We start from the raw sequence: 17,956 nt of genomic DNA, 5'->3' as shown, positions 1-17,956 counted from the left end.
AAAAATTTAGAGTGAACAAAAGAGGACAAAACGTATATTAGATTGATCTTGGGTGTAGCTAACCTTACGGTCTGTTTGGACAACACAAAGTAATTGAATGAAAGTGTAATTACACTCTCTTATAATTACAAAGATTGTAATTCACTAGGCATGTTTGGCTGACAGAGTGTAATTATATTGTAATTCCGATGTCATGTTTGGTAGTATAAATTCTAATTATACAGTTACATAATTTATATATATATTTTTAAAATATAAATTACTATAAAAAATTATTATTATGATAAAAATTATTTCTAAAAAAGTAACAAAAATTAAAATCATATCATCAAATGTAATATGTTAGTCTAAAAAAGTAATTGATAATACGATTGCTAATAATAAAAATAAAAATAAACATCATATATAATTTTATCTAATCGTTTTAGTGAATATTTGTTGAGTTATTTCCTCTTTAATATTTAACATATTCCCCTTATCATCATCTATTGGTTCTTAACTGATTTCATTATCATTATCATTATCATTTGAATATGCATAATTAAGATCATTAAGATATCCTTCTTTAATATACCCTTGAAGTATAGATTATCTCAATTTCACCTATCATTGAAGTTAAATATGCACCATCCTAATACGATCCAACCTTATTTTTTTATACTATACTAAGATAATGTTGTTAATATAGGGAATATTTTTTTTAAAAACAACAAATGTCTTCTCAACCATTTTTCGAAACATTGAATGTCTCAAATTTAAGAGTTTAGGAGTTGTCTATAATACTTGTGTCTTACACCATTCTCTCAAATGGTATTATAACCCTACGATATGGTGCAAGAAAACCTTTTGTAATTGTATAGTCAATATTGATCTTATAATATTTGAGTTCAAAATCTAAGTAATTTGTAACTTTTATTATAAAAGCTTATATAAACTTAAATTGGAAAAAAATTATACTAGGTTCTATCTTTTTTTATAATACATAAATTAGGTAAATAAATATAAAATTTATAATATATAACTTTTATAATAATGGTTTTACAAATTGTTAAATAAGTTTCATAACACTTCCTACAAATAATATATTTTTTTGTTGTAACTTTAGAAAGGTTTTATTTATAAATAGGTGGTGATAAAAAATAATATTTTTTTTATGAATAAGTATATTATTTTTATAATATATATAACATGAAAATATACATAAATTATGCCAATACTTCTTAACCATAATTTTTTATAAATAAATATTTTATAACACTTTTATAATATGTAAATTGTTTTTATAATAAACTTTTTTATCATAACTAAAAAAAATTATAATATAAGAAATTATTTTACCATAACTAGTCCACTTATACTTACTCATATTTATAATATAATTTTTATAATTTATATAAAAATAATTTTAAAATTAAATTTAAGTATAATTACGATTACTCTAATTTTTACTCTCTCTCCTAGTAATTAGAAAGTATGATTAAATATTCTAATTATAAATAAGATTAATTAATTACAGTCCAAATATTTCACTCTTGTATAATTATAAATCATTACACATAAATTCGATTATTGGGTAACTTTCCAACCTAGAATCAATCAAACCAATTTGTCAAATATCGCACCCGCTGCTTTGTGGCCTGTAGTTCGAATATCGAGTTTTAGCCCAACGAAAAGGAATTAATCCAGGAGCAACCATCCGGCCCAAAGCCTTTTGAGCGCACCCAGACAGCTGGTGAGTCATCATGACTCGACGGTCGACGGTCTCTAACTCACAGTCACAGTAGAGTAACCACGAAACCCCGGCAGAGGGTTTATGAAACGAAACGAAGGCCAAATAACAAAGTTCACCTTTGGGTTTTCTTCAAATTTCCTCAGACTTCGAAAATGGAGACGGCAAGGCTCCGTTTGGTGTTCGAGGATCCGAACATTCTCAGCAAGTCTCAGAAGCAACAAGGCCTAAAGCGAAGCTGGTTTATCCTTAAACCCCAACATCAAACCATCTTCGATCTTTCCTCCGATCTTCTCCACATTTTCGACCTCCAAAAGTCTTGCCCTAATGGCCTCATACTCTCCGTATGTCTCTCTACCTCTCTCTTTCCCTCTCGCACCCGTCATGCCCTAATATATATATATATATATATTGGTGCTATGTTATGCCATTGATTTTTCATTGCAGATGGATGGCTTTGTTTTGCCACCTTTCGAGCCAACTTGTATTTTAAAAGATAAAGATATTGTCAGGTTAGTATATGCAAATCGTCTTCTTTTTTCTTTTGTAAAATGTGTGTGTTTTGTTCTGCATTTCTAAATTTTAACTATGAAAACAGTGTGAAGATGAAAGGAGGGAAATCGACCGAGATTATTAAGGCTGGAAATGGTATGAATTATTTGGAAGAATTGGAAACAATGGAGCGACTGCCCGTTAATACCGGCGTCAAGCATCTAGCCAATGAGGAGTTTGATAAGGAAACCAGGGGATACAAAAGCGAACTGGAAGAAGATGAGCAAGAACTTGCGCCATTGGAGGATCGAGCACAAGTTGAAAGCACACCAATTGAAAACATGGTTTCAAAGAAAAGAAAGGCACGGGATAAACTTCCGAGCTCTAGGTAATTTACTTCATACAATTTTCATTAAACCTTCTTCTTTTACTTGGTTTGTTAAGTAGTTACACTGGTAATTGCTTATTATCTTTAATTACATTTACCTTCAGGAAGAAGAAAAGCAAATTGGCTACTGCTAAAAAATATCCGGTTTCTGGAGATGATGGAATTGATGTTCGTCCAAGGAAAAGCAAAAGCTCTCATAAAAAAAAGGTTTCCACCAATGACAAGGTTGTTGGTAAGGACAAGCCAGCTGACATTCAGGGAGAACCAGAGAATTCAAGCAGCCCTGAAATTGATGAAACTGGTGATAACAAAACCAATCTGGGGAGGTAACATTTATCTTGAATGTAGGTGATTACAACATATTGTAAGAGAGAAAGATTGAAAATATTGTCTGGAGTTTTAAATCCCTCAATTTGGTTTTGGTTCACCTTTTGTGCAAAATTAACCCTTTTTATTTTCCTTGTCATTGCTTCTCTTATATTTGCCTTGTGGAAGGGTATTTCTTCATTTGCTTGCTTCTGTATTATAGGTCTTCCCAGCTTCAAAACACTGGTAAAGGGAGTGCTGATGAACTTATTACAACTACTGAAGTTAAAAAGGTTAACATTATTGTTTTGAATGGAATGAATCATTAGTTTCTAATAAGATTCATTGATGTCCGAGATGGTATCTTATTTCTTGGAAAAATGGTTTATGAAGTTGTGTTGTGTCCATGAAGAGAACGTCATTGTTAGTAGAAGCAATAAACCTGAGCCATGCATCTACCTAACACACATATCCATGTCACATAACATAGTTTGATGTTGATGGTTGATGCTCTTGGCATGGAATTTAGAATTTTATTTTCATATATTTCAGTTTGTCAACCAATCTTAATGGTTTATTGCTTTTTCCATATTCAAATTCTAACACAAGCAAACCTTCTATTTAATTTCTTATTGTGCAGCTCCCTAGCAGAAGTGCCCGACGTAAAAAGGCTAAAAGGCGATGGTTGAGGGAGCAGGCCAAACTTGTAAAGGAAAAGGTAATTTACTCTTTAGAAAAACTGTTAAGTTATTTTGGACCTTTTAAGGCCAAGATTCAGATAAGCAGTTCTAGCAATAAAGAAATAATGCTTACACATAAATTATTAAAGTTGACAATGCAGTGTTTCTTTTGTTTATCATAGATGACTGAGTAATAATATACACTTTTTTTTTTCACTTTTAGATGCTTATAAGCAAATTGTACATGGATGCAATTGAGAGTTAGTGTGATTTCTCCTTGTTTATTATAGTAAGGTGAACATTAAAGGTTGCAGCTTTATGTATTCTAGTATGTGAATGCATGCAGACATGAGTGCAATATTTCTTACACTGTTTGGTAAGCCATAAATTTTGTAAACTAATAAAGCATATGTATGGTTTGTTTTTCCATACCTATTTACCTTTAGAAAAAAGAAATTCGTACATTATTGACTTTGAAGATAATTAAGTTTTTAGCCAATTTGCAGCTGCAGTCAAAAGAGCTGCTGGGAAAAGATGATGAGCAATCACCTGCAAAAGAAAATCTCAAATTTTCGGAAGAATGTCTACAAGCAATTAGCAATAATGATGTTGAGGATAACGCGGTTCCAATAGTAGTAAGGCCAGGACATATTCGCTTTGAGCCCCTTGAAGAAGGTCTTGGTTCTATCTCTTTCTGGTTCTTGAGGCTTAGCTGGGTGATATTAGTGATTCACAATCTGGAATTGCAACATAAAAGCTTGAGAAATGGTTTACAATGTGTCTGACATGTGTTCTTGTTTTCCAGAAAATGCTGAGCAAGCTAACCAATACAGTCAAATTTCAGTGGTATGTTTTATTGATACTTTTATCTAGTTTATAAACTTCACCATGGCTCTTTTTTTTTCCTTTTATTATCGATTTTTTGGAGAAAGTAGTTTGAGGAGTTGTAATGTCTAGCAGCAATTGGATGCCAGGGTGTGGGTGGGTGGTGATCTTATCTTAAAAGGAAGGGGAAGGAGGGGAGGGAGGGGTTAATTTGCAGGTGAAGGTGTTATTTTGGTTATGTCATACCTACTTTTCTGCAATTCTTGTTTACATATATCTGCATAACATATTTCCTTTATTTTCAGGTTCACAGTTTACTTGAAAAGAAAATAGAGCTAATTTAGCATACCCTTCTTTGCCCTAAAATTTTATCGTTGTTATCACGGCCGTCATTTTTTATATTGCTTAATCCAGTTCGTTAGTTTGTAGATGCATTAACATTTTCCAACATGGTTTCTTATTCAGATGGCTACTATGTTTTCATTGATGTCAAATTTTGTTGTTTGGTTATGGCCAGAAAACCTTTCAATGGAATGGAATAACCAGCAAGAAGAAGGGTCAAAAATGGGGTATGGAGAAAACTTTTCTGAAAAGGAATGATAACAGTTTTAGCCATGTGAGTTCAGAAATGGTGGATGTTAACGATAAGGCCACTGTAACTAATGACATGGACTTTGACAAGCTTATGCCCTATTCTAGCTTGCCTAAGGTATATTGTGTTATTTTGCCATATATTTATTTTGATTAATATCTTCAGAGATAGAAGCATTAATTCTTTTTCTTTAAACATAATGCAGGAGGGAGATTTAGTTGCATATCGCTTAGTTGAGCTATCTTCAACTTGGACCCCTGAGCTTTGCTCCTTCCGGGTGCTGCTCTTAACTAAAATGTTATTGTTTTGTAGTTCCTAATCTTATAAACATTGAAATTTTTTTTTTGACCTAATTATGCTTATAGGTTGGAGAAATATCACATTATAATGCTGAATCCAACAGGATTATGCTGACACCAGTGCCAGGATATCCAAATGCCTTTGAGAAGAAAACAGATGAGGAGGCTTCTGAACTACCAGATACATCTCTTTACAGAGAAGATGGGTCATTAGAGGCATGTAACTGGAATTATATATTCCTCATCTGATTAGGGATTCCTTTAGTTTTCTGTGCGTGTGAAGTAGGTGGTCAGTATCCAGCTAAGACTTGTCAAATCCTTCACCATGTCTTTCTGCAATGTATTCTTTCACATGTTATACTTGCGCTTTTGAAAAATTTACATGCATGTTGAATGTTCCTTGTTTTTCTGGGACTTGTGTCATTTTGACAACTTAGACATTGAAGCTTGTGAAGTAGGTAGTCAGCTTAGACTTGTCCAATCCTTCAACATTCATCTCTGCTATATGGTCTCTCATTCATTTTAGTTATGCTTGGGAAAGTTTTCATGCATGTTGAGTGACCATTTGGACTAGTCAAAGTCTCATAGAAGTTCAAACTATTTTTTGAACCATCTTATATGGAAATATATACGAGAGTGATGACCTCTCCCCATCAGTTGTTCAAGGTTACAGGATTAGGAGTGTCTTTAACTATAGTTGGGTAATATGAATAGAACTATGGCATCTTAACATCCGCATATCTGTAGCTCATGTCTGTTACAAAAATTACTTGCCAGGGCTGAGTTCCAGCAGCTGTTTTATTCTTGTTGCTATTGTGCTTTCTTCCATATTGTAGAAAGCTAATTAGACTTACTATCATTTTTACCCAGATAGATTATTCCTCTCTAATTGATGTCCGCCTCGTCAAGCTTGGCATTTTGAATGCCACAATAGCAATTGCTGATGACAACAATGAAAAGTATGCACAAAATCAAGATGTCTTAACAAGACAACCAAATGGCAGCAAGGAAGCAAACAGTGTCTCAGCTGCATCTCCTGGACAAGGTATGGATAATGCTCAGTGTTGTGGATGTTTTGTGGGCCAAACCTATGCAAGGAAAGGCCATTAGTTTCAATTTTCTACTTAAGACTTAGTTTTCTTGATTGCAATCTTATTTCAGTTCATTTCTTTCCTTAGGTTTCTCAGTTGGGATTTTATTTCAGTTCAATTCATTTTTTAGGTTTCAATTGCAATTTTATTTCAGTTGATTTCTTTCCTTTCTAGAATAGGTTTCCTATTTGTGCAATAAGACTGATCCTTGTTTAAAAGGACAAATGGAGTAATAAAACTTAAGTCAAAACTTATATTAGAAAACCCTAAAGAGATCTGAGTCTTTCTAATGAGTCCCAAGGTTTCAAGCTCCTTTTCATGATCTTGAGTGATGCCCATGACTCAATGACTAACTAGTCATAATATTCTGTGTGTTGAAATATCAGGTTATTGAACTGAACTAACTTCATGTTTTTTGGCAGCTAATGGTGCGATCAATGTATGGGAAGAAATTAACCAGGCTTTGAGTGCAAAGAAGGCTGAGCTCTCTAAAGAGGATGGTTGGAGTCGAGCAGATAGTTCAGGTAGGAGCGCCTGGTCTTTTCGGGCTCTCAGACGGAGTGCTCTTGGCCCAACTATGGCCTTCTTAAGAGCACAGAATGGGATCTGAGGAATGGCACCAGCATCAGTTTTAAGTGTAGTCTCTCAATGTTTTTGAACCTCTGAAAGACGAGAGCAAGGCAATTTTGTTTTGGCTTTTGCTTTGTCAAGTACACAAAATTTTCAAGTGTCGTCCAAAGTTAACGTCTTTTGTGTAGAATGCGAATGCGCTGGTTTTCACTTGTTTTACTACAGAGGAGTTTTAATCTCTGTTTTTTTTTTTTTCATATTTAATTCCATGAGGGCGTATTTTTTGGCGGAGATAGCTTGTTTATGAGCAGCAGATTCAGATTTAATCAGATGAATTACTGATTGTCGAGGAAAGTCTTCAATCAGAGCTGCTTCACTTTGAAGAGTTGCAAGAGATGTTAACTCGAGGAGTAAAAATTCTCACAGGCTTGGAGGTTGGCACTTGAAAGTTGAAAGTTGAAACTTGAATTCAATTATCATTTACAGATAATTAAACAATCACCTTGGTAGATAATGCAAATAAAGGTGACGATGCTGAAGGCTTGGATTGAACATGTTTCTATACAAACAAGGCAACATCTTTGGTGCAACTGAAAGACTATAGAAATGATTGCAACTGAGTATTTATTTCAAGTTACTATTGCTAGAGTACGGCAGGGCTTTATTTTCTTTACATGTTTTGTTAAACAATACCTTAGATTTTGTCAACAATACATCACACAAGCAGATAGAAATCACTTGCACTGCTTGGGATGCCAACTCACCTTTCACTGAGCTGCCATTTTTCCTGCTCTTAATTCATTGAGGATGTTAGGAAAAAGATCATTACCAACCTCTTCAAAGACACCCCAAATCATGGTTAAGCCCCTCTTAAACATGGAAGCCCCCCATTCAGTCTTCTAGAACCATATAACAGTTGAAAAGGTTCAGGAACTGCTCTGGCTCTTCACCTTCTCGAACTATCTGCATGTTGAGTAAAATTTACACGTTAGATTTTACTTCTGTAACTTATATCCATTAGCTAATACTATCAGACCACGAGCAGTCTAGAACGGCTCTACAACCTAATGCATTGAAGTTCATGTTTAGGCAAAATAAAAAATGAAACAAGAATGTTAAAGGACACTTAAAACTGCTCCAAAAGAAATCTTCAGAGAAAGTGAAGACATGTCATATGCTAACAACGATATACAACTGAAAAGCACAAAATGCCATCCTCACTCGGGACTACGTCACACCTAGTGGCGGAGCCAGGATATTAATCTTGGAGACCCAAGTTAAAATTAGGTTTTTCAAGAAGATTTTCTTTTTGTTTTTATCAAGAATAATTTTTTTAATATTATTTTTAATCCTATAAAAATATTGGAAGGGCCTAATTATATTTTTAGGAGGGCTATAATATATATGCAGAGCAAAAAATTGTAAAAATCTTAAACCTTGTTTGAGAGGGCTATAGTGTAAATTTACAAAGGATTAAATTAAAAAAATTTAAACTTTGGGGGGCACATGGCCCCCCTGGGCCTCAACGTGGCTCCGCCACTGGTCACACCCCCCATTTTTGTTTTATTGTAGAAAGGGTGTTCAGCTCACTGCTAAGGTTCAAGTCCTAGCTTGCGCACTTGATGGGAAAGGGATCAAACTGTGTATCCAACTTGCCTTGAGAGGATGCCCATGGAACTTACTCATCTTTACTACTGTTAGTTAGCTACAGGTATAGTCCAGTTTTCCATGCCATTTTTTCTTGTTATTCTTTATCTTCTTTATTACCTAAGAGGAAACTGATTCCACTTTGATGGCTCATGATGAATTCCAAATCAGTAATAATGATTTATTGTAGAATGCTGAATTCTAAGTTCTACTGCCAAGGTGCAACCCTAAGTCCTAACTACCTAAAATACAAAAAAAAAAAAAAAAGAGGGAAAAAAACACGAATAATTACAAATTTTGAAGGAACATAAAATTTGTCGTGTAACATTCAGAACAGAAGTGCAGGGTAGCCAACTAACCTGTATAGAGGCATTTAGGGGCAAATCCATTTTATTAAGAAAGTCATGGCCAATAGATTCCCAGTGATGATGGCTATTCCCGTGTGTGTCATCACAGCTTAAAAATTGGCTCTGCCCTTTTTCACACACGTCACGCCCTAGCCAGATATATAAAACAGTAGAATGATCACTTGCATCCAAACTTCTTTCCGAAGCCAACAACATATATACTGCTGCAGGCTCGAAGATGTCAGATCCATGCATCTCCACTTTATTGAGTATAGGCCACTGATACAGAGCCGGGGTGGTTACCCTGGTAGGTGTCTTAAAGATACCACTAGATTGAGCTTGACATTCTCCATATTCCCTTTTATCTTCACTCCTATGTGACTCAATGCTAGGAACAGCTTCAACGTCTAACATTAACTCTTCTCCACCGTCTTCAGGTTCATAGCGATTACAATCAATGACATTCATTACATCATCCTCCAAGTTAGGCAGAGAAAAGGACCTAGACCTTACAAGATTACTAGGGACTTGTGCATCCGCTGATGGTAACCACATGCGTGGTGGAGGATGACTCCCCCTGCGCTCTGCAAGTGAGGGGGGAGTACCTTTACAAGGCATGCAAGGATTTTCCACTCTCAAAATACGATCAGAAGAAAATGACTTTGTTGATAATGGGAAACTTTCTTTATATGGTAAACAAGAATTCTCCATCGAGGAAACATTCTTTTTGATTGGAGACAGATCGGTGGCTTCCAGGCCAGAGGGTGAAGGCTGCTGAGAAGACAAATATGACAAGTCAGACCAATTAGAGGATGAGGGTGAAAAGGTAAAAGAACTGGCATAGTCAGATGCTGAAGGTGAAAGCGAGGGAGACTTGGAACTGAGTTTTGGGCTGATAGCTGCAAAACAAGAAAAAGAGTTTGATGAACCGCAAGGAGAGCTTGGTAATAATGGAGAACCAAAAGGTGTGACTAACTTTTCTACTTCTTCACAAGGATCTTTACTTTGAATCGGGCTACAATCTGGGAAACAATCAAAGGGTTCTGGTTTACCACATGGAAAGATTGATGAAGATGATGGTGACAAGATCAAAACGGTATCTTTTGTATCTTTATGAATTTCCATAACCATATCTGATCTATCATTGACTGGAGACAGGTTACAACAACCCAGTTTGGATGAATTTAGAAACTCTTTCATGATTCCATTAGCAAACTTCTGTCTTAGCCTACCCCATCCATTTTCTCTGGCAGGAAGGCAAGTTTCTGATTCAGTGTTTGACACTGAAAAAGGTGGAACAACTCCACCAGCAAGTGCTTTATGGAAAAGTTGAAAATCCAAATCATAATCATCTACCTTCCTTTCACCTACAAAAATTTTGCTTACTGCAGCTATGTTATCATTCTCAGAAGCCAACTTAACTACCTTCCTGACCTCAGCTCTGTCACATCCATCTGCTGAGATCTGTCCACTAGCAAGGGCATCCCAGAATTCCAAGGGCTCATCACCTTCTCTCACAGTTAAAATAGGACCCTTTGCCTGTTCATACCGAATAACCTGATTGGCAGCTGATCGAGCACTATTTGACATTACACAGTTGCATTTCTTTCCAACCCAAACATATATGGCAGAAGGAACATGCACAATAAAGGCCCCACGAGAGTCAAGTGCGAGTTTACCTGGATAATTAACCATTTTTGGCACAAGATGAAGAGCATCGTATGAGGAATGTGGAGCCATCCTATACATCCTAAGCACAGAATTGGGGCTTGCAGGCACAGCATGAACCCTCTTCTGGCACTGCAGAAGTTGGAAAGCAAACCCTGTATTTGGATTAGTCACCCCTCGAGCTGCCTTCACATACTGAAACGCGTCCTCAAAGCTCTGTCCTTCCCTCCACATGAGATAGGCAATAACCAAAGAAGATGATCTTGAAACTCCTTGGCAGCAGTGTACCAGCACCTTCCCGCCTTGTTCTTGGACATCTTCAAAGTAATCAAACACATCATAAAGAACGCTGGTGATATCTTCAGACGGGCTATCTTGTAACCAAAGTGTTTTATAAACAAGATCATGCTTGAAATACTCGGGACAAACAAAGCCAACACAGTTCAAAACATGAGTAATCCCATTTTTTCTCAAAAGTTCCCTATTCTTAGCCACGGCATCACTCCCTAAATAAATATGTTCAGCAATCCTGGAACACTCCTTATCAAAGAAAGCTAGCTTATCCCTCCTCAACTGAAACTCCCTATTGGAACCAGGACTCTCAAGGGGCTTAACAGAGCCCCTAGGCGTCTGGGGATTAGGCCAAACACCAAGATCATCAGAACCAGCTTTTGGCCACTCTTCCACAGGTCTCCTTGTTATAGAAAGGGGAGGCAAACAAGACCTCCCCTTTGTGTTTTGCGGCGGTCTGGGGTGAGGCTTAATTGGGGAACGGTCAGTCCAAGAAACAGACCGTAGATATGGTTTACGGGCAGCAACACCGGCCCTGGCATGCCGGTCTTTTTCATCTTCGCCTAACATCTCTAATAACACACACACAAAAAAAAAAAAAAGGGCCGGAGAATTCTAACAGAAAATTCCAACAACTTAATTGATACCCATTAAAGGATACTTCCAGGAAATGAAAAATATAGTCATTTTGATAATAAATAAAGAACCCTATTTTCAACCAAAACCCCTTGACTCTTCTCTCTTTCTTTGTTTATATCTTCCAAGTAAATGTACAAAAAGCCAAGACAAAGAACGAAGAAAATTCAAATACGAATATGACCCAGTAAAACTTGTACCTGCTAGTCTTAGTTATTTACCAATAAAAAACCGTGATAGACAAAAAAGAGCAACAAGAAAGAGAAATAAGTATTTGTTTATTTATTTTAATAAAGCTTAGCTTAGCTGAGAGAGCCTGAGATATTTGAAGAGATACTTACTTGAAGTCTATGGAAAACTCAACTTTGGGTAGCGGAATTTTGAGAAAGAAAAGAACAGAGTCTGATGGAGCGAGTTATGGAAGACTCCGAATTAGCCGGTACAAAATTCCGCTTAAAGTTTTAACTTATTTTCGTGACCAGATAGTACAAAATTACCATAAATTATAGAACTAGTCCCTTAAAGTTTTATTTTGATCATTTAATTATTAATTTTTTTGATTTATTTAATTTTTTAAAATTAAATATTCTAGTTGCTATTGGATTAGTTTCCCTTAAATGAGTGATTGAAAATTAAAGTGGGTTTTTTTTTATTGTTTTAAAACAAATTTAGTCCTTTGATGTTTACATATTTAATCAATTTAATCTTAAATCTAAAAATTCAACAAATTTAGCCTTCAATATTCACAAATTTTGTTATTTTAGTTCTGATTCTTAAAAACTCAATAAATTTATCCCTCAACATTTATGAAATTTATTACTTTAGTTCTAATTCTAAAAGTTTGAAAAAAGAAAAATAATTTTAAAAAATTAATTTTGAATTAAAAATTATAAAAAATATATTTAAAAATTCTCAAAAGCATAAATAAATTATAAAAAAACAAAAACATATGTATTGAAAATACAAAAAATACAAAAAAGAAGAAGAAGAGAAAAGTATATCAAATGATTCAAAAAGAAATGAACACAAAATAAATTGATGACTATTAGAGAGATGAAATTGGACATCCCCATACGACATAGAATCGATAAAGTTATCTCTCTTGGTTCAGTTCAACTTACATTTGCAAACAAGACCTCCCCAAGAGGCTATCCCTTCATGATTCGCTACAAAGGCATTCCTTTCATATTGCGCCACATAGGCATTCCTTTCTTGACGTGTTTACGATATGGATTTGCCCAAACACACGTTATGTGAGGTTTTCCCATCATCGTTCTGGGACATATAGGGAAACACATTAGGTAATTATTGTCCTTTAGTTCCTTTCGGAAGGTGCTATGGTCATGGGCTTTTCCTTCAAGATTCATCTAAAAGATCGTTTTTTTGTCCCGACGAACCCCTTTATACTCCACCATGGTGAACATACATAGACTCACTTGACAAACTCTTCATGTACTGACATCGCTTTAGACTCAACACTTTAAGTCACTAATCATACACTTCAACACATGCATTTTAGGTGTGCAATACAACTTTACTCGAACGCCACATACTTAACTTGTCAATCTCATACGAACTATACATGCAACCTCAACAAACATGCAAACTATGCATTTTTTGTTTCTATTTCATAGTTCGATCAACTACGACAGAAGTATCTTGTATGGATATTATACATGCAAGAGTTAGTACAGAGACTCACCTGACAACCACATATAGCAGTTTGAACTCTAGATCCAAACTTCATTAAGATATTATAGCAACCATTGCTTATAAAACAAAGGAACACCACTATATCTCATTCGACTAACCATACTATCATTTCAAACCCAAATAAACCCCATACTAAGCCTTGATTCTTCATCTTACTGTTCATACATTCTTACAGACATACTCTTTCATAGCACAACATGCAGAGTCATAAAACTTACCTTGACATGGAGCAATCACTGATAAAATTTGAGTTCACAACTTCAGCTTAGAGAAATGCCTTCGAACCCTCAAGCCTCAGATAACCTTGTCTTAGAAGAAAGAAGAAGAGAACTCCCCTTTCCCAAACTTGAATATCTAAGTTCTTATTAGAACTTTTAACAACCTGTTTTTAGTTGTGTCAGAAATAGTGGTTTTAGGACCAGAATTTCGACAAGTGAATTATTATTTTAATATTTATTTAATATTTACGGGATTGTTTTAAGGTCGCATTAAAATTTCATTAAGAAATTTTGAATTTAAATGGTTAATTAGGTAAAGAGGACTAAATCGTAAAGATTGCAAAAGTGGGTTTCTATTAGTTAAAGGGGTCAAATGGCTATGAAATATTAAACTAATGGAATAATATAGTAATTATACCATTTAAAGAGTTAGGGGACAAATATGGACAAGGTTTACTTGAAATTTTTTATTATTAATAAGGGTAAAATGGTAAAATAGTAAATAAACATAAAATTAAATAAGCTAAAATCATCATCTTCCTCATTTGGTGTCTCCAGAATAGATTCTTTCATGAAAGCTTAGCTAGGGTTCGGTCAAGCTTCATTTTCCCTTGCATGGTTTGTATTCAAGCCTCGTTTTTAATGATTTTTATGTTTTTGAATTTGTTTTAGCTTAATCTAGCTAGCCTGAGGGTTAATTTGAGAAAATATTAAATGTTAAGGGACTTGCCATAGTTTTTTTAATAGATTTTGAAGTTATTTGATAGATTATTAATCTTGGTTGTAAAATAAACATGTTTTGTTAAGTGATTTTTTGATGAAATTGCATTTAGGGATTTATTTGTGAAAATAGTAAAATTTTATGGTAAAATTATGAAATAATGATTTAAGTGGGTTGGTATGAGTCCGTAAAAAATTTGGCTAGATTTTATGGAGGATTAAAATGGTTAAATTTCAAATTATGAGCTTAAAGACTAAATTTTAAAAAGTTAAAATGTTAGGGGTAATTTTGTAATTTTATATAAATATGAATTATGGATTAAATTGAATACTAGAAGTACTTAATTGAATGAAATCATCCATTTAGATCAAGATAAACAACAACCAGACTTAAATCGAGGAAAGGCTAAAGCTTCAGATTAGTGTTCAACTTTACTTCTATGACCAAAGTTATCGAGGTAAATTCGTATGAATTATGATCGTATTAATGTTAGCTAAATCTATTATTTGCTATGTTGTGTTAATATAAATGGAACTGAAATTTTATTTGTATTGATGTATGGATGATTGACGTATAGCGAATCCCGTTTGAACCTTAAGAATTCTTAGGATACGAATGACATGTCATTAGGGATTTTATGTTTCAAGTGCTGGTCTTGAATGTCTTACCGATGGCTGACATCCTACATTTTTTGTGGATTCTCCACAGCTATTGTGAGCAGCATCGTGTAGCTAACATTCTGACCCACAGTTCGTGTGAGTGTTATTGAAAAGGAAAGGTTACAGTTATATGGAAGGCACTATGTGTGAGCATTCCCGAGTATTAAATGTAATTCTAGATGGTTCAACCGGTATGTAAAAGAATGGCATGGTAAGTACAATGTGATATTTAATCATGATCTATGAAAAGACTAATGTAATAATGATGTGCTTATGGAAATCTACTTATATTATGGTTGAATTCATATGTTTCATGAATGAGCTTACTAACTTGTGAGTTTGATGATACTTGTATAGGCTTTTACTAAGATTATGGTCTTGGAAATGACATTACATTTATTCTATAAATTGTGCAAATAAAATGGTAAGTTTTGTTTGAGTTTGTACGAGCTTACTAAGAATTAGTTGCTTTCATAGTAATTTCCTTTATTTTATAGATTATCGGAAGCTCGATCAGTTGGAAGCTTGTCGGAGAATCCATCACACTATCCAGCAACAATTTCAGTAGTTTTTGAACATTTTGGCCAAGGTTATAAATGGCATGTATAGGATCTTTTGTAATGGTAGTTTATGAATGTGTTAATGGTTGATTTGGTGTGTATATGCCTTTAAAGTTTAGATTTGGTTTGATGGACTTGAAATGCCTTGTCAAGTTGGATCATTTTGACCACTTTTAGGTACTTGAAATGCATGGTGTCTTTTGGTATGTTTGTAATGGTTTGGAAATGGTTATTTGTGATATTATGTGGTGGTTAAATAAACTAGGTTTTGTGCTTGAAATATGGTCATATTGAGTTTTTGGTTAAAGATGTTTTGATATACATATGTGGTACCTTTTATTGACATATTGGTTAGGTGAAATAGGATGTTTGAAACCACAAATCCGATGTCAAAAAATTATTTTAATATTATTTTATGCATTTACAGCATGTTATGTGATATGTATGAAAATTTCATGAGCTAATTTTATTGATTTGTTGGTTAATTTGATAAAAAAAGACTGAATTGCATAAAATGTAAAATGTATGTTCTATTAGGTAAAGGTGTCAAATAGCTTTGACTTTTAAATATGATGGCCTTAAATGGTAATTAGACCATTTTCAATGTTAGTGTTTAAGTAATTTTAAATGTTATAATTTAAAGTTTAATTTTTGTATTTGATAAATAATGTTAATATTAATAAAACGAAACTAAATTTCTTTCTCCATTCATCTTTTTGGCTGAATGTTGAAGAAGAAGAAAACATCTTGTTGTGTTTTAGGGTTCGACACACTCCTAGCTTGATTAAGGTACGATTTTAGCTCAGTTTTTGATTATTTCTATGTTTTTGTAATCATTACAACTCAATCTAGCTAGCCCGTACCTTTAATTTCAAAACTGTTAAAGGTTTTGAGAATTGCCATTGTTGAATCTATGTGTTCTTTGGTGTTTGAAGATGAAATATGAAAGCTTGATGATAGATTTTCATGTTTTGTAAAGTGATTTTTGATGAAAATGCATAATAGGGATTAAATTGTAAAATGTGAAAATTGTGTGGTTGAAATGTGAAATAAATGAAATTTTTGGGCTGTTAGGGACCTATATATAATTCGGCATAGCATGGGTTTTGTTGAGTTGTGTGAATTTTGTGTATTTGTGAAGTAGGGACTAAATTGATAAAATGAGAAAGTTTAGGGGCTAATATGAAAATAGCATAGCTTACTTCGTGTTATTTTCCTATGTTTTATAGTGAATCAAGGCTAGCTCGGATTCAGAAGTCGTCAAGAACATCATCACACTATCAAACATCTAAGTTGGTACTTTTGGATTGTACATTTTTGGTATATGACATTTATAGGCTAGATGTGGTAGTTTGGTTGTGATCATAGCCATGAGATTTGGCTTGTAAATGATGTTAATATTGATGTGTGTTTGGCTATTAGAAATGGCTTGTAAATATATATGTTTTGGTTTGTATATATATGGCCATGAGTGATGGCTTATTTTGGTGTGTTTTGGTATGAATGTGGTTATAGTTTATAGTTGCTGAAATGGTTATGCGAATTATGGTAAATGAATCATATTGTTTGATATTGTTTTGGCATGTATTTGGCTAAAGAATTGGTAGTGATTCAAGATTTGGAATAGGTGAAATTATAATGGTATGAATTGTGCATTTGGTTAATGATTTTGTCTGCCTACTTGTATTATGAAATGGTACCATTTTGCCTTGTGTAAGTACATTGATGTTAGGGTGGCAAATTGGCCTTGTAAATGACTTATTTTTGTCCACATGGGTAGAGACACGGATGTTTGTCTCAGCCGTGTGTGACACACGGTCATGTTACACGGTCGTGTGTCCCTTGGTGATGAAATTAAATTGAAGTCAGTATGCTCCACACGGTCTTACACACGGGCGTGTGACTGGCCATGTGGTATAAGCCAGGATACCCCCTAATTGGCACACAACCTAGCACACGAGCGTGTGACTTGGCCGTGTTGCGTAAGTCAGTGTATCCTCCAGTTTTCACACGGCCTGGTATACGGAAATGTCTTCGGCTATGTGATACAAGTCAATATGTATGCCCTGTTTCCACACAGCCTGAGACACGAGCGTGTCTGGAGCTATGTGAGGCACACGGCCTGTTTACACGGGCGTGTGACCCCTGTATGGTTGAAATTTTTCTAAGTTTCTGAAATTTTCATATGTTATTGGCTTAGTCTCGAATCACTTCTAAAGTATGTTTATGGTCTCGTAGGCCCTTATAAGGGACAATATATTTGTGATTAAATGGTATTTGAGTATGAATGCATAAGTGTATGAGTTATGTATGTTAAATGATGTGTATTGATCGGTAATACCTCTTAACCCTACTCCGGTGATGGATACAGGTTAGGGGTGTTATATTTTGTTGGTATCAGAGCTACAGTTTAGTCGATTCTAGGACTAACGTAGCGTATTTGAGTCTAGCTATACATGCCATATATATAAACTGAGATAGTGTGATGGCTCCTGACATTTTAAATTGTGTTTTCATATAGTAA

At 34.5% G+C, this 17,956-nt stretch overlaps 2 protein-coding genes across 4 annotated transcripts; one reads left to right on the top strand and one right to left on the bottom strand.

The window, feature by feature from the left end:
* The first annotated feature begins 1,588 nt into the window (after positions 1–1,588).
* Positions 1,589–7,210, top strand: LOC107917465 (coilin). Of its 2 annotated transcripts, none has more exons than XM_041110628.1 (13): positions 1,589–2,073; positions 2,177–2,241; positions 2,328–2,609; positions 2,714–2,935; positions 3,139–3,208; positions 3,556–3,633; positions 4,102–4,270; positions 4,401–4,441; positions 4,938–5,129; positions 5,218–5,289; positions 5,378–5,527; positions 6,182–6,356; positions 6,825–7,210. In XM_041110628.1, the coding sequence occupies exons 1-13, from the start codon at positions 1,885–1,887 to the stop codon at positions 7,010–7,012; spliced, it is 1,893 nt and encodes a 630-aa protein (XP_040966562.1). In that variant the 5' UTR covers positions 1,589–1,884; the 3' UTR covers positions 7,013–7,210. The 2 variants fall into 2 exon arrangements, with proteins under 2 accessions (XP_040966562.1, XP_040966563.1); XM_041110629.1 differs by having other exon boundaries at positions 1,675–2,073; positions 4,108–4,270.
* Positions 7,211–7,579: 369 nt separating this feature from the next.
* On the bottom strand, positions 7,580–11,994 carry LOC107916597 (protein-tyrosine-phosphatase MKP1). 2 transcript variants are annotated; one of them, XM_016845891.2, is made up of 3 exons: positions 10,646–11,891; positions 8,979–10,534; positions 7,580–7,935 (listed from the first exon to the last, which is right to left on the bottom strand). In XM_016845891.2, exons 1-3 carry the CDS (start codon positions 11,493–11,495, stop codon positions 7,864–7,866), a joined length of 2,478 nt encoding a protein of 825 aa, XP_016701380.1. In that variant the 5' UTR covers positions 11,496–11,891; the 3' UTR covers positions 7,580–7,863. The 2 variants fall into 2 exon arrangements, with proteins under 2 accessions (XP_016701380.1, XP_016701379.1); XM_016845890.2 differs by having other exon boundaries at positions 8,979–11,994.
* Positions 11,995–17,956: the final 5,962 nt, after the last annotated feature.

Source organism: Gossypium hirsutum, chromosome A01 (genome assembly GCF_007990345.1).
Source record: "Gossypium hirsutum isolate 1008001.06 chromosome A01, Gossypium_hirsutum_v2.1, whole genome shotgun sequence".
Taxonomy (NCBI): domain Eukaryota; kingdom Viridiplantae; phylum Streptophyta; class Magnoliopsida; order Malvales; family Malvaceae; genus Gossypium; species Gossypium hirsutum.
Note: the sequence above shows the minus strand (reverse complement) of the source record. Positions and strands in the feature narration are given on the sequence as shown.

Excerpts from the sequence above, each read along its gene's own strand:
- LOC107917465 (XM_041110628.1), top strand. The coding sequence starts at position 1,885 with ATGGAGACGGCAAGGCTCCGTTTGGTGTTCGAGGATCCGAACATTCTC. Across the intron at positions 2,074-2,176 it reads CTAATGGCCTCATACTCTCC|ATGGATGGCTTTGTTTTGCC; the intron begins GTATGTCTCTCT and ends TTTTCATTGCAG. Across the intron at positions 2,610-2,713 it reads GATAAACTTCCGAGCTCTAG|GAAGAAGAAAAGCAAATTGG; the intron begins GTAATTTACTTC and ends ATTTACCTTCAG.
- LOC107916597 (XM_016845890.2), bottom strand. The coding sequence starts at position 11,495 with ATGTTAGGCGAAGATGAAAAAGACCGGCATGCCAGGGCCGGTGTTGCT. Across the intron at positions 7,936-8,978 it reads CCCTAAATGCCTCTATACAG|ATAGTTCGAGAAGGTGAAGA; the intron begins GTTAGTTGGCTA and ends CTCAACATGCAG.